Below are 13,350 nucleotides of genomic sequence, written 5' to 3'. Positions count from 1 at the left end.
CTGAAAAGATGCAAAATATCTGAACAGACATATCAGGAGTGCCTACTCCATTATGGGGCAAACCCTGGACACACTGAAAGCTGTTGCGGAGAAGATGATAGTGGCAAAATTGGATTTGATCATGAAAAATCCCCTCCATGAGGTGCTCTGTAGGTGCACTTTTAATCACAGGCTCATTCTGCCACGGTGTGCTTAGAAGCGCCTCTGGGGGTCTAATCTGCCTGCGGCTATGATGCAGTTCAGTGCTGTCTCCCTCCCGATGCCCCAAACTGAATGCAATTTTAAGTTTTGCAATTTCTGCACAATATACTTTATTTATTTATTTACTTATTAATTAATTGATTGTATTATTGGTCCTATGGATCTTTGGTTTTTATGTTTCTGCTGCTATGTGCATCTAAATTTCCCATTGGGATCAATCAAATTTAATCTATTGCTAAATTAATAACAGAAGCTTAATTCTGCCACTCAAAGTTTTTTTTTTTTTTCACATCATCATTTTTTCAATAATGATTGCATTATTTCACAAAAGATATTGCCTGATGTGGTCAGTATTGTTATGTGTGTGCATGTGAGGGATAATGTAAGGGCATGGGTAGTGTGCAGTCAAGTGACAGGACCTGAGCAAAAGTCAGCTGTACATTTAATCCTCCACGTGCCGAGGGGTATATTTAAACGACCCAGTGTAAGATTACAGGGAGCCAATGATTATCTTGCAGCCCTGGGTATATGACAAGATGCAAACATGGTGGATGATACGCGGGTCCTTTGCAGGGCACAGTCACACAGCCAATCAGAAAAGAGTTTGCTGCATGCGATCCACTACCAGAAACCAATAAATAAAATGTAGGTTTAGTTTTAATCTAGTTATTTAATATAGACAATTTGAAAAGGTATGATCTGGTGCCGCTGTGGTTGGTGTTCATACCTCGAATGTTCAGGGTCTCAAGATGGGGATGGAAGAGGGGAGAGATGTTTACTTCATAGCATATAAAGGACTAGACGTTTTTTGTTACTTGAGAAGTATTCCTGACACATTTCCAGCATTCAAAGGTCTTGCCTGCTGCTGCCGGTAACATCGAACAGGGTGGGATGAAGCTCACACATAGCAGGCAATCAGGTGACATGCACAGGGAGAACATGCAATCCCCATGTAGTCCCTGGCATCGTGCGTCAGGAATGCTAGCTCTTTGCTGTCACTCTGCCTATGTTAACATATCTGTGCTAAATTTACTAAACGTTAATCTGATTAAAACTGAATGTCTGCCTGTAACTTTTGTTCCATTCTTGTCACTTGATTGCACACTTTGCACACTCTTAACCTCTCCCTCATTTACTGTCACAGAGTGTCCGGAGCACGAGTGTGCACGACTGTACTGACCACACAAGACAATATCTTTGGGAAATAGCACAGTAATTTTGCAAAATAGCACAATATTTTTGTAAAGTATTGTAATAGTTATTGCAAAATAACACAATACTTTTGCAAAATAATGCAATATCATGAAAAAAAAAGAAAAATCATGAGAGATCTCCTGCATCCCCACCCAGAGGAGCTCTCTTGGAGTGACAGGATCATTCCACTTTGGTGTGATAAGAAGTGCATCTGGGGGTCTTTTCCGCCCACTGCTATGAGGCAATTCAGTGTTTCCTCCTGACGTACCTTTAAGTTCATTTTAAATTTCTGCACAATTTACATTTATTGATTGATTGATTGACTACATTATTTGTCCTGTGAGTCTGGCTATTTGTTTTTTACATTTCTGCTGTTGGATGCATCTGAATTTCCTTTTGGGATTAATACATTCTACCTAATCTAATCGAATTGAATCGAATCGAATCGAAAAAAATTAAGTGGTGGAAATTGCTTCCATAATGATCTGACCTTATCTGATTTTTTTTCAGTCAAAACTGCTTGATCATGATAATATTAAATTCTTAAAGAAAATACTTGATGAACTTCAAAATGTTATGGACCAAGTGGAGACCGAGCTTCAAAGACGAAATGAGGAAACACCAGGTAATGATTTAAAATGATGTCTTTGTGGACATTTAAATAATGTAATTTAAGTGAGCTTTAGTGAACCATGAAATAAAATGTTATAGTAATGAGTTAAAGGAAGTCTTTGTGATAAAGAATGCTTCCAACTTTGTGCACAGTGATGTGGGGATAGACAAAGACGACCCTGTTATTCTAATTGGGTAAGAAGGTTAGATAATCAATAGATGAATGGATGGTAAAAAGAAAAAAATCAATAATTGTCAAAAGAGTTAGAGACACAACAATGTGTCCTGTTGAATCTTTATTAGCAATGAGCTGCAGCATGTACTTAATAACTTCCTGAAGGACTTGAGCAACCATTTACTTTATTCTCAATATAACACTCTTCACTTAAAACAAGCATAAAGATCGTACACAAAATAATAGAAGCAAAACAATAAATGAAGAGTACCTAACCATGGAGTATCTACATTTATAAGTACAAATTAGTTTAAATGAACAGTAATTGAGAGGTCCATAGACTTTGGCTAAACTGTGTCTGAAAATAATATTGTGTTATCAGAGTTTCTGACTAATAGAAAGTTAATCAAGGTGGAAAATAAAGTCACCAGTTAATAACATTGCTGGAGAAAATAAACCTCTGGAGGGACATAAGATCCTACAGGAGGTCAACTAACAAGAAACCCCCACATGAGGAGCGTGTAGGCTTCAATAAAACTGTGTTTTTCCCCCTTGCAATCTATCTATCTATCTATCTATCTATCTATCTATCTATCTATCTATCTATCTATCTATCTATCTATCTATGTAAAGTGCTTTGAGTAAATGTAAAGAATCATTATTATTATAATTATTGTAATTATTATTATTATTATTATTATTATTATTATTATTATTATTATTATTATTATCTATGTAAAGTGCTTTGAACATTGAGGAAAGTGCTGTATAAGCTTAAAGATCTATCTATCTATCTATCTATCTATCTATCTATCTATCTATCTATCTATCTATCTATCTATCTATCTATCTATCTATTGTGCTCCGAATAATAAGGAAAGCTCTGTGTAAAGAATTATTATCTATGTATCTATCTCTCTATCTATCTATTATAATAATAATACACTTTATTTATATAGCGCCTTTCCCATGCTCAAGGCACAGAATATAAGAAAGAACGGCAGGGTATACAGTATATAGCATTGTACAAATCAAATAAATAAATAAAGAAGATTACGACAGTGAATTCAGAGAAATAAAAAGCAGAACAGACAACAGAATTGATGGTCTAGCACACACACATACAGGTTACATGAGGATCTGGACAGAGAGGTAAACTGAGAGAAGGGTAATAAAGTCAAGTAGAGCTAAAAGCCTTCCTGAACAGATGAGTTTTAAGTTGTTTTTTAAAAGAATTCATGGAGTCAGCTGACCTGATTAATTTCAGTAGGTCATTCCAGAGTCTGGGCGCTATACAGCTGAAGGCCCTGTCACCCATGGAGTGTAGATTAGTGTGGGGCACAACAAGATTGTCAGAATCAGAGGACCTTAGTGGGCGGGCAGGCACATAGTGATGGAGAAGGTTACTGATGTAGTTTGGCGTGAGGTTATTTAACCTCTGGATTTTATATTTGATTCTGTAAGACACGGGGAGCCAGTGAAGGCGAAGCAGGATGGGTGTGATGTGCTCGCTGCTGCTGGTTCGAGTAAGGACTCTTGTGGCCGAGTTTTGAATAAGCTGGAGCTGTGATATAAGATTAGAAGGGGCACCTGCCAGCAGCGAGTTACAATAATCGATGTGGGATGTGATAAAAGAGTGGACACGTTTCTCAGCGTTAGAAAAGGAGAGGAAGGAGCGAACACGGGATATGTTATGGAGGTGAAAGTAAGAAAGTTTTTTAATGTGATTTATGTGGGCGGAATAAGAGAGGGAGGAATCAAAAATGACACCAAGATTCTTTGCAGTAGAGGCAGGTCTGATGAGATCACTGCCAAGATTGACTGGGAAGGAGCTCATTTTATTAAGTTGCACTTCAATTTGCAGGAGTTCAGTTTTGTTGCAGTTTAATTTTAAAGAGTTCTGCTCCATCCAGGTATTAATTTCACTGAGGCAGGTTGTGAGTTGAGAAAGCTCTGATGAAGTTCCACTTTTGACATTGAAATAGAGTTGAGTATCATCTGCATAAAAATGATAACCCAGTCCATAGCTACGAATGATATGGCCAAGGGGAAGCATATAAATACAGAAGAGAAGAGGGCCGAGTACAGAGCCCTGTGGAACTCCTTGTGTGACTGGCGCCGAGCTGGATCTTCTGTGGCCAAGACTAACAAACTCTTGCCTATCAGTCAGATAGGACTTGAACCACTGGAGGGCAGTGCCAGAAATACCCAACATGTTCTCCATTCTGGACAGTAGAATGTCATGTCCGACCTGAGTGTCAAATACTGCACTGGGGTCTAATAGAATTAATATGCTGGTTTGTCCAGAGTCTGCTGCCATAAGCAAATCATTGGTTACCCGTAGCAGAGCAGTTTCATAGCTGTGCTGTGCTCTGAAACCAGAGTGAAAGGGTCCCATCAAATTATTAGAAGTTAAGTAGTTGGTGAGTTGGGAAGCTACAACACACTCAAGAATTTTTGACAGAAAAGGTAAGCGGGAAATAGGCAGAAAGTTGTTAAGATTATCAGCATCAAGGCCAGACTTTTTTTAACATTAGGGTTACAGAAGAATCTGTCTGTCTGTCTGTCTATCTGTAATACAGGGCGTAACCTATTGATTTTTTCCCCAGTATATCTAGAATATTCTGTTTAGCACTGCCCATATTTTATGTATTTATAAGCACCCGAGTATGAAGTACAAAACTCTTTAGTCCATTTCTGTATTCCCATAATTACAGATTGTGAAGGATGGTCTTGTTTGAAATAAAAGCTCATCTTTGTTTCATGGTTCTTTTGAACATTGATGGTATGACGTAGAATGGCACCAGCCTTTCTCCATTCTACACAAACCCCTAGTTGTTGCATTGTGGCAGAACATTGTATTTGTTCCTGATCAAAATGTGTTTAGATAAAATATAGTTGTAGGCTAATAACAGATTTAAATTTTCGTTGCGCACATCGATTGAGGGCCAAATGAAACATTTTTTCTGTTTTGAAGCCTGGCTCTGTAACCACTAATCATCGTTTCAGACTGAATAGGGTACAGTGCAGAATGTGTAGGTCTTTCAAGATTAACATTTATGTTTATAAATCAAAACCTCCCCTTGTGTGAAAAGTGAAGACATAAGCAATATTTTCACCTGCTGATGAACATTATGGTCACTTCCAAATGTGGTGAGGTAGATTACTTTGCTACAGTCCTATTTTCAGAGAGGTCCATGGAAATAACCAAAGCTGACAGACTGTAACAAAATAAATACAAGTACACAGTGGAGAGCATCACTTCCTTAACCCACATAAACATAGGGAATGGATAAAATTAGAGGAGTTAATAAAGACTGATTGTGCAATTCAAAAGGCTTTTTATGTGCATCTTGCTGACCATTAAACCTTTGCCATATTTAGTATTTATGGTTAATAGTGAGGAAATATATTAATAAATAGATCTGCCTTAAAAGGTGCACTTTGGTCTCTATAGGATTTCTCTAATCTGCAATATTTTCAAAAGTAACTGCTTTGATAGCTGATTTTCCTCATAATGTTGAATGCGGTCCTCCATTATTACCATTGCGTGTGTGTTATATTCCACTGTCTTGTCTGTTATACAGCAGCAGAATTTACCCTGTACTGGCCATTTCCACAGATTACCCAGCCACATTTCAAAGAACATACGGAGGGGCTCAGCAGAGGCCGCCTTGCTCATCTCTTCTGGAAGACTGTGCTGCCGACAGCCGGCATACTATTTAATAATCAGTAGCAGCTATTCTCTGACCCAGGTCCTAGGAAATGAAGCCTTTATGATTTGTGGATAGCCAGGACCACTGGCCTGACAAATGTGTGTTGCTCGTCAGTATAATCGCAGGACAGAGGACTGTGCTTGAACCCTTTGTGCTGTCCCTATAAGTGCAGTGTCTCCTTCCCCTTTAGCAAGTAAGGCTCTCGCCCGTGCAGCTTTAAAGGAATGCTCCAGACAAAAATGATATATTTTAATATTTTACTTACTCTATGTAAGTTTGTAGTGATGGAAAAAATTTCATCTCATGTTTTAGTGAAGAATGAAGATAACAATGCGGGAGTCAATGGTGACCACCACTTTACAAACACTATCAAAAATGCTCATGAAAAAAAAAAATCTGTTACTCATGTTGCATAATCCACAAGCCAAGTCATCCAGCTGGATGCTCATAATGTGGAAAATACAAGCATTTTTTGCTGAAATATTAGTGAATAAACTCCTCTGGAAAATTAAAACAGTTCACAGACAGGAAGCCCCTTCACATGGGATCACACTTTTGAATTTAGCATCTTTGGGATGTGGATGGAAACCTAAAGACACACAAGAAGAACCTGTGAACCCAGAACTCTGAGTGTTTCAGGCAGCAGTGCTAAAAACTGTCTGTCTACAGTGCCTGTTAAAGTATTCACCCTGTAGACGTTTTCACACAGTGGATTGAATTTGGCATCTTCACTAATCAGAAGGTGGACCTTCCAGCCAGGCAGGTGGTCTCCATTGAACACACTGATCCACAGAAAAAGACTGTATAATGTTTAAGGGAAAACAAAGTGGCCTAAATCAATTACAAATATACTGTAAAACACAAAATAATTAATAACATAGTTAGTTAGTATGTAGTAGATGGCAGCCATGACAGCCTCGAGTCTGCGTATACAGGTCTCCCTGTCTGTCAGCGCTGCTCATCAGGACACTGACATGTCTTTCCATTCTTCTTTGCCAAACTGCTCAGACTCTGTTGGGCTGCATGGAGATCATCAGTGAGCAGCCTTTGTCTCAACTGGATTGAGATCTGGACTCTGACTCGTCCACTCCAGGACTTGAACATTCTTGTTTTTAAGCCATTCCTTTGTAAGCTTTGGCTTTATGTGTGTGGACGCTGTCTTGCTGGAAACCAAATCTCCCAAGGAGCAGGCTTCTTGCAGACTGTATCGGGCCTTCCTCAAGGATTTCCCCAGCATGCTTCACAGGTGGAGATGGTGTGTTTTTCATAATTTGCAATGTCATGGTGTTTAGTCTGATGATTCAAAAGAGCTCAGTTTCAGTCTAATGAGACCATAAAGCTTTCCCAGTCTAACTCCAGCTGAGATGTCATCTGCATTTCTTGAATAGTGACTTTCTCATTACCTCTATCTTATAAAGCTGTGACCCTTGTTGTCAGCACAGTCTCTTCAGTGTCATCAGCTGTATCTTGTCTCTCACTGTCAAAGTTCTCAGAGGGCTCTTTGTGGCCTTTTGTTTTCTTCTGGCATGGTTACTTAGTTTTATGTTGACAGCATGCTCTAGTAGATTTATGGATGTGCCGTACTTTTTCCATTTTTTAATGATTCATTTAACTGGACATACCATGACTCGGATGTTGTCTTATCTCCATCCCCAGACTTTTCAGTCACCTTCTCCCAGGGTTGCTTGGAGTGTTATTTTCACTTTGTTGTGTAGGTTAGACAGTGTGATGTCATGGTTAAGACTTTAGAATTTATGGGTCCAAATCTCGCTACTGACACTGTGTGAACGTGAGCAAGTCACTTCACCTGCCTAATTGGAACAACAAACAAAAAAAAATTAAAACATTGTATCTCAGATGTTAGAAGTCACCTTAGATTAAGGGCATCAGCCAAATAAATTAATGTAATATAAAGACTAAGACACTGTAAGAGCCATTTGCCAGTGATTTAGGTCATGTTAGGTTGATAGAAGTATTTTCTTTGTTATGTTAAATGTTTTGCCTATAAATCAATGCCTAGCATATGGGAGGTTCTTATAACCTCCACAAGCTGAATTGAATTGGAATATTCTAACTATTTCTTGTCCCTCTGACTACAGATTAGTTTCAGTTAGTGGCCTGCCTTGTTGTTTGTAAGGTATGGAGGGCTCACAGTTTCAAACCGTGCCTTAACGTGCTGAGTGGTATGTGCAGAGTCATACATTGAGGATGTACAGAATGTGAAATAAAGCACAGAGAAATAACTCAACCTTAATTGTAGAAACAATTGAAGTGTAACACGAAGAAACCTTTTTCTTTTTTTTGCCTTTTATTTTATGAGTGAAACAACCTTTCTCTATTCTTGGTTGGAATGTCTGCTTTGAAATTTCACTAAACCTTTTTTGTACTGAGAGATTTCTTTTGGTACACATTTGGCTCATGCTTTATCCTGCTTAACTCACCAGCAGCTACAGCCACCTTGTTCACTTATCACAGGGTGAACCTCCTAGCCAGGCAGGTGGTCTCCATTGAACTAATTCTGTGATCTCTAAATCTAATGGGCTGCCCCTGTGAGGATTCAGCTGTGTCTTATTAAAGGAGGTGAACACTTGTATGTATGTGATTACAGTCGATCCCCGTCAAGTTGCGATTCAGAGTTCACGGCCTCAGTTGTTCGATGATTTTTCCTTAGAACCTAACTAATAATTGTTTGCGGAAACCGCAAATATCCTCCGCAATTTTTTTATGGCATATTTCGTGGCAATATATAATTTTTCATGCGTTTTAACGCTAAATTATTAGCAATATTATTTACTAATTTTGCAAAATAAATATTAACGGAAATTCAGCTAAATTTCCATATAAAATATAATACTGTATACATTTTTTAGTACTGTAGAGAGAACACAAGCAACTGTAGAGGAAAAGGCGGCTTGGGATGGTGAAATACTGTACCCCTGTAATCAGAGGCGGGAGGTTTGAAAATAGCCAATCCGAGAATGTTGTTCATTTCTTCTTGCTGCTGATTGGCTGCTGCCCTGTGACGCATCTTCGAGAGATGCAGCCCAGCATTCCCGCATCATAGCAGTTTACCGCGTGTAGCTATCTCGAGTGTTTCGCTGAGTGTTCTCGTGTTTTTTGTTTTGTTCTTCTTAAAGCCCTAAGATGCTGCCCAAATGCCCTGCACCTTCTGAGACTTCTGGTAATGCACCTAAGCATGGGATCCCTATATGGCTCAGGCTCTCAAAGTTAATAATGGCATCGATGCTGCCATTCAGACATATAAAACTCTCCTTGCAACCATGAAGAAACAACAACAGCAACTTCCCATCACAATGTTTCTCAAACCTATCAAGAAAAACCAGCATGACACCCCACCAGAAGAAGGCCATTTACAAACCGGATTCCAAAAAAGTTGGGACACTATACAAATCGTGAATAAAAACTGAATGCAATGATGTGGAGGTGCCAACTTCTAATATTTTATTCAGAATAGAACATAAATCACGGAACAAAAGTTTAAACTGAGAAAATGTATCATTTTAAGGGAAAAATATGTTGATTCAGAATTTCCCAAATCCCAAAAAAGTTGGGACAAGGCCATTTTCACCACTGTGTGGCATCTCCCCTTCTTCTTACAACACTCAACAGACGTCTGGGGACCGAGGAGACCAGTTTCTCAAGTTTAGAAATAGGAATGCTCTCCCATTCTTGTCTAATACAGGCCTCTAACTGTTCAATCGTCTTGGGCCTTCTTTGTCGCACCTTCCTCTTTATGATGTGCCAAATGTTCTCTATAGGTGAAAGATCTGGACTGCAGACTGGCCATTTCAGTACCCGGATCCTTCTCCTCCGCAGCCATGATGTTGTGATTGATGCAGAATGTGGTCTGGCATTATCTTGTTGAAAAATGCAGGGTCTTCCCTGAAAGAGATGACGTCTGGATGGGAGCATATGTTGTTCTAGAGCCTGAATATATTTTTCTGCATTGATGGTGCCTTTCCAGACATGCAAGCTACCCATGCCACACGCACTCATGCAACCCCATACCATCAGAGATGCAGGCTTCTGAACTGAGCGTTGATAACAACTTGGGTTGTCCTTGTCCTCTTTGGTCCGGATGATGTGGCGTCCCATATTTCCAAAAAGAACTTTGAATTGTGACTCGTCTGACCACAGAACAGTCTTCCATTTTGCCACACTCCATTTTAAATGATCCCTGGCCCAGTGACAATGCCTGAGCTTGTGGATCTTGCTTAGAAATGGCTTCTTCTTTGCACTGTAAAGTTTCAGCTGGCAACGGCAGATGGCACGGTGGATTGTGTTCACTGACAATGGTTTCTGGAAGTATCCTTGAGCCCATTCTGTGATTTCCTTTACAGTAGCATTCCTGTTTGTGGTGCAGTGTCATTTAAGGGCCGGAGATCACGGGCATCCAGTATGGTTTTACGGCCTTGACCCTTACGCACAGAGATTGTTCCAGATTCTCTGAATCTTCGGATGATGTTATGCACAGTTGATGATGATAGATGCAAAGTCTTTGCAATTTTTCGCTGGGTAACACCTTTCTGATATTGCTCCACTATCTTTCTGCGCAACATTGTGGGAATTGGTGATCCTCTACCCATCTTGGCTTCTGAGAGACACTGCAACTCTGAGAAGCTCTTTTTATACCCAATCATGTTGCCAATTGACCTAATTAGTGTTTATTGGTCATCCAGCTCTTCGTTATGCTCAAATTTACTTTTTCCAGCCTCTTATTGCTACTTGTCCCAACTTTTTTGGGATTTGTTGACACCGTGAAATTTTGAATCAACATATTTTTCCTTTAAAATGATACATTTACTCGGATTAAACGTTTGATCTGTCATCTACATTCTATTACAAATAAAATATTGACATTTGCCATCTCCACATCATTGCATTCAGTTTTTATTCACAATTTGTTTAGTGTCCCAACTTTTTTGGAATCCGGTTTGTAGAATATACGACTCCTTTTTACAGGCACTCTTTCTAGCTATATGTCTCAGTGTTTTCCTAACCTTTGCGGTGTCATCACCCAGTTTTTCACATGCCACCGTATTTGCAATCCATTGTGAAGTCTGAACGGGGGTAGCGGAGTGGTCCCTAACCTTTTCTATGTTCCACACCCCTAGAAAATGTTTGCTTTATGTTTGTACCACCTACAAAAGTAATATCACATTTGAAGAAGAAGTCAATTTCTAATTTTTGAGCGCACAAATTGAATCACATATAGTATGGTAGGTGACCAAATTGAATTACAAAAAGGCATTTAACTGCATAGAATTTAAATATAAATTGACCAATTTACCTTTATAAATCTAAGTAATCTTGTAAATGTGTCCCCCATGAAGCTTAGACACTTGATTGACGATCCAGGGGTTGGGGTATCCTGCAAAGCATCAGCACTGCAACGAAATGACACACAATCAAGTATTGAGTTGTTTGGGGGATTGGAGACTCCCATGAAGCAATAGATACTGATACGCTGTTAGTCAATGAAACACAGTCTATGAGCTTTGTCCCCCTATAACACCTTCGCTGCAGTTCAAAAACAGATATGATGTGCAGTTAAAAATTGTGCCGCTTCTGCCAAGACCACCAACAGGAAGACAGGGCTGAGTGTAAGCAGCAGCAGCTGTGCATCCAATTCAGTCCATCTTGTCCCCCCCAAGCAAAAATGTCAAACCATGATGAAATCTGTGACTCTTCTCCATCAGAGTTTGCACAGAAATCAATAGTAGATCTCACCATTCTCTATGGATCATTGGAAGGTCCAAATTCCATTCTCTTAAAAAAATGTTATTCGCCTTTATGAATGCTCCGCCCACAGTAAGGAACCCGTGAGAATGTGCATTTCTGCAGCTCATTCAAAGGTGACAATTGCACATGCAATGCTTGATCCTTTTCATATCATAGATCTAAGAAATGACCTACAAATGACAGCAAACTGCAAGATGCCAACTGCACCACGATAAATTAGGACAATGCTTCTCACTCAGTTTTGGCGAATCAGAACACAGCCTTCCTTTTTGTTGCACCCCCAGGCTGGGGACCCCTGCCTTAGTTGAATTGAGTGTGATCTTCTAACAGGGCATTAGATGAATCAAATGTAATCATTGGTGAATCAACACGATCGTTACAGCGGGGGTTGAGTAGGTTGTCGAGGATTTGCTTCAGTCCACCTGTGATTCTGCTACTGTGAATGGAGCATAATCGTCAGATTTGGGGGTTAAGGACTGGGGCTTTTGGCTGGGGTCAGCCGTAGCCCACCTGTAATACTGGCACAGTCCATTCCTCGTGGGCTGCAGTGGCTGCAGGTTTTCATTCTAACCATCTTCTTAATTAGTGAGCTGTTTTTGCTGCTGATTAACTTGTTTTGCTTTAGTATTAATTGAAGTGACTCAGGCCCCTTAGTTGTTTCTTTGTCCTTAATGAGCAGACAAACAATAATGACACACAAAACAAGCCGTTACATGACCAGCTAACCTGAAAATAAAGAAAGGTGAAGGTCTCAGTCATGTTGGTCTGCTCAGGTCACCAAATCATCTCAATGGCGGTCTTAGAAAAAACACAAAATCAACAGTCTGCTGTGGCAGAATGAGAGCAGCAACAAGTCATGATATTCAATAAACGGCTTTAATTAACAGCAAGAATTGTCTTCTCATTAAGAAACTGGTTGGAGTGAAATTGGTTTGAGTTTGACGTTCCAGTTTAGCTGGTCATCTGTTGGCTGCCATTTAATGAAGAAACAAATCAATTCAGAGGGCTGAATCCTTAAAAACAGGGCTGTTAAAATGAAGGGAAAAGGAGTTAATTAGCATTAAAACTGGACACTGATTAAAAAAAGGGTTAGAATGAAAACCTGCAGCTACTGCAGATTACCAGGACAGAACTTGGACACCCCTGGCCTACAGCTTTCAAAATGCTGATCTATCTATCTATCTATCTATCTATCTATCTATCTATCTATCTATCTATCTATCTATCTATCTATCTATCTATCTATCTATCTACAGTGGGTACGGAAAGTATTCAGACCCCCTTCAATTTTTCACTCTTTGTTATATTGCAGCCATTTGCTAAAATCATATAAATTAATTTTTTCCCTCATTAATGTACACACAGCACCCCATATTGACAGACAAAAAAAGAATTTTTGAAATTGTTGCAGATTTATTAAAAAGAAAAACTGAAATATCACATGGTCCTAAGTATTCAGACCCTTTGCTCAGTATTTAGTAGAAGCACCCTTTTGAGCTAATACAGCCATGAGTCTTCTTGGGAAAGATGCAACAAATTTTTCTCACCTGGATTTGGGGATCCTCTACCATTCCTCCTTGCAGATCCTCTCCAGTTCTGTCAGGTTGGATGGTAAACGTTGGTGGACAGCCATTTTGAGGTCTCTCCAGAGATGCTCAATTGGGTTTAAGTCAGGGCTCTGGCTGGGCC

At 39.5% G+C, this 13,350-nt stretch overlaps 1 protein-coding gene across 1 annotated transcript in view; it reads left to right on the top strand.

Moving 5' to 3' along the window:
- The window catches only part of gdap1 (ganglioside induced differentiation associated protein 1), a 35,265-nt gene that overhangs the window by 19,675 nt on the left and 2,240 nt on the right, over positions 1-13,350 (top strand). Inside the window, exon 5 of the mRNA XM_039754418.1 lies at positions 1,906-2,020. Coding sequence (XP_039610352.1) covers positions 1,906-2,020 — 115 coding nt within the window. The remainder of the gene's footprint in view (positions 1-1,905; positions 2,021-13,350) is intronic.

Source organism: Polypterus senegalus, chromosome 5, assembly GCF_016835505.1.
Source record: "Polypterus senegalus isolate Bchr_013 chromosome 5, ASM1683550v1, whole genome shotgun sequence".
In the NCBI taxonomy this organism is placed as follows: Eukaryota; Metazoa; Chordata; class Cladistia; order Polypteriformes; family Polypteridae; genus Polypterus; species Polypterus senegalus.
The sequence above is the reverse complement of the archived record's forward strand: the minus strand, read 5'-3'. Positions and strand labels throughout refer to the sequence as shown.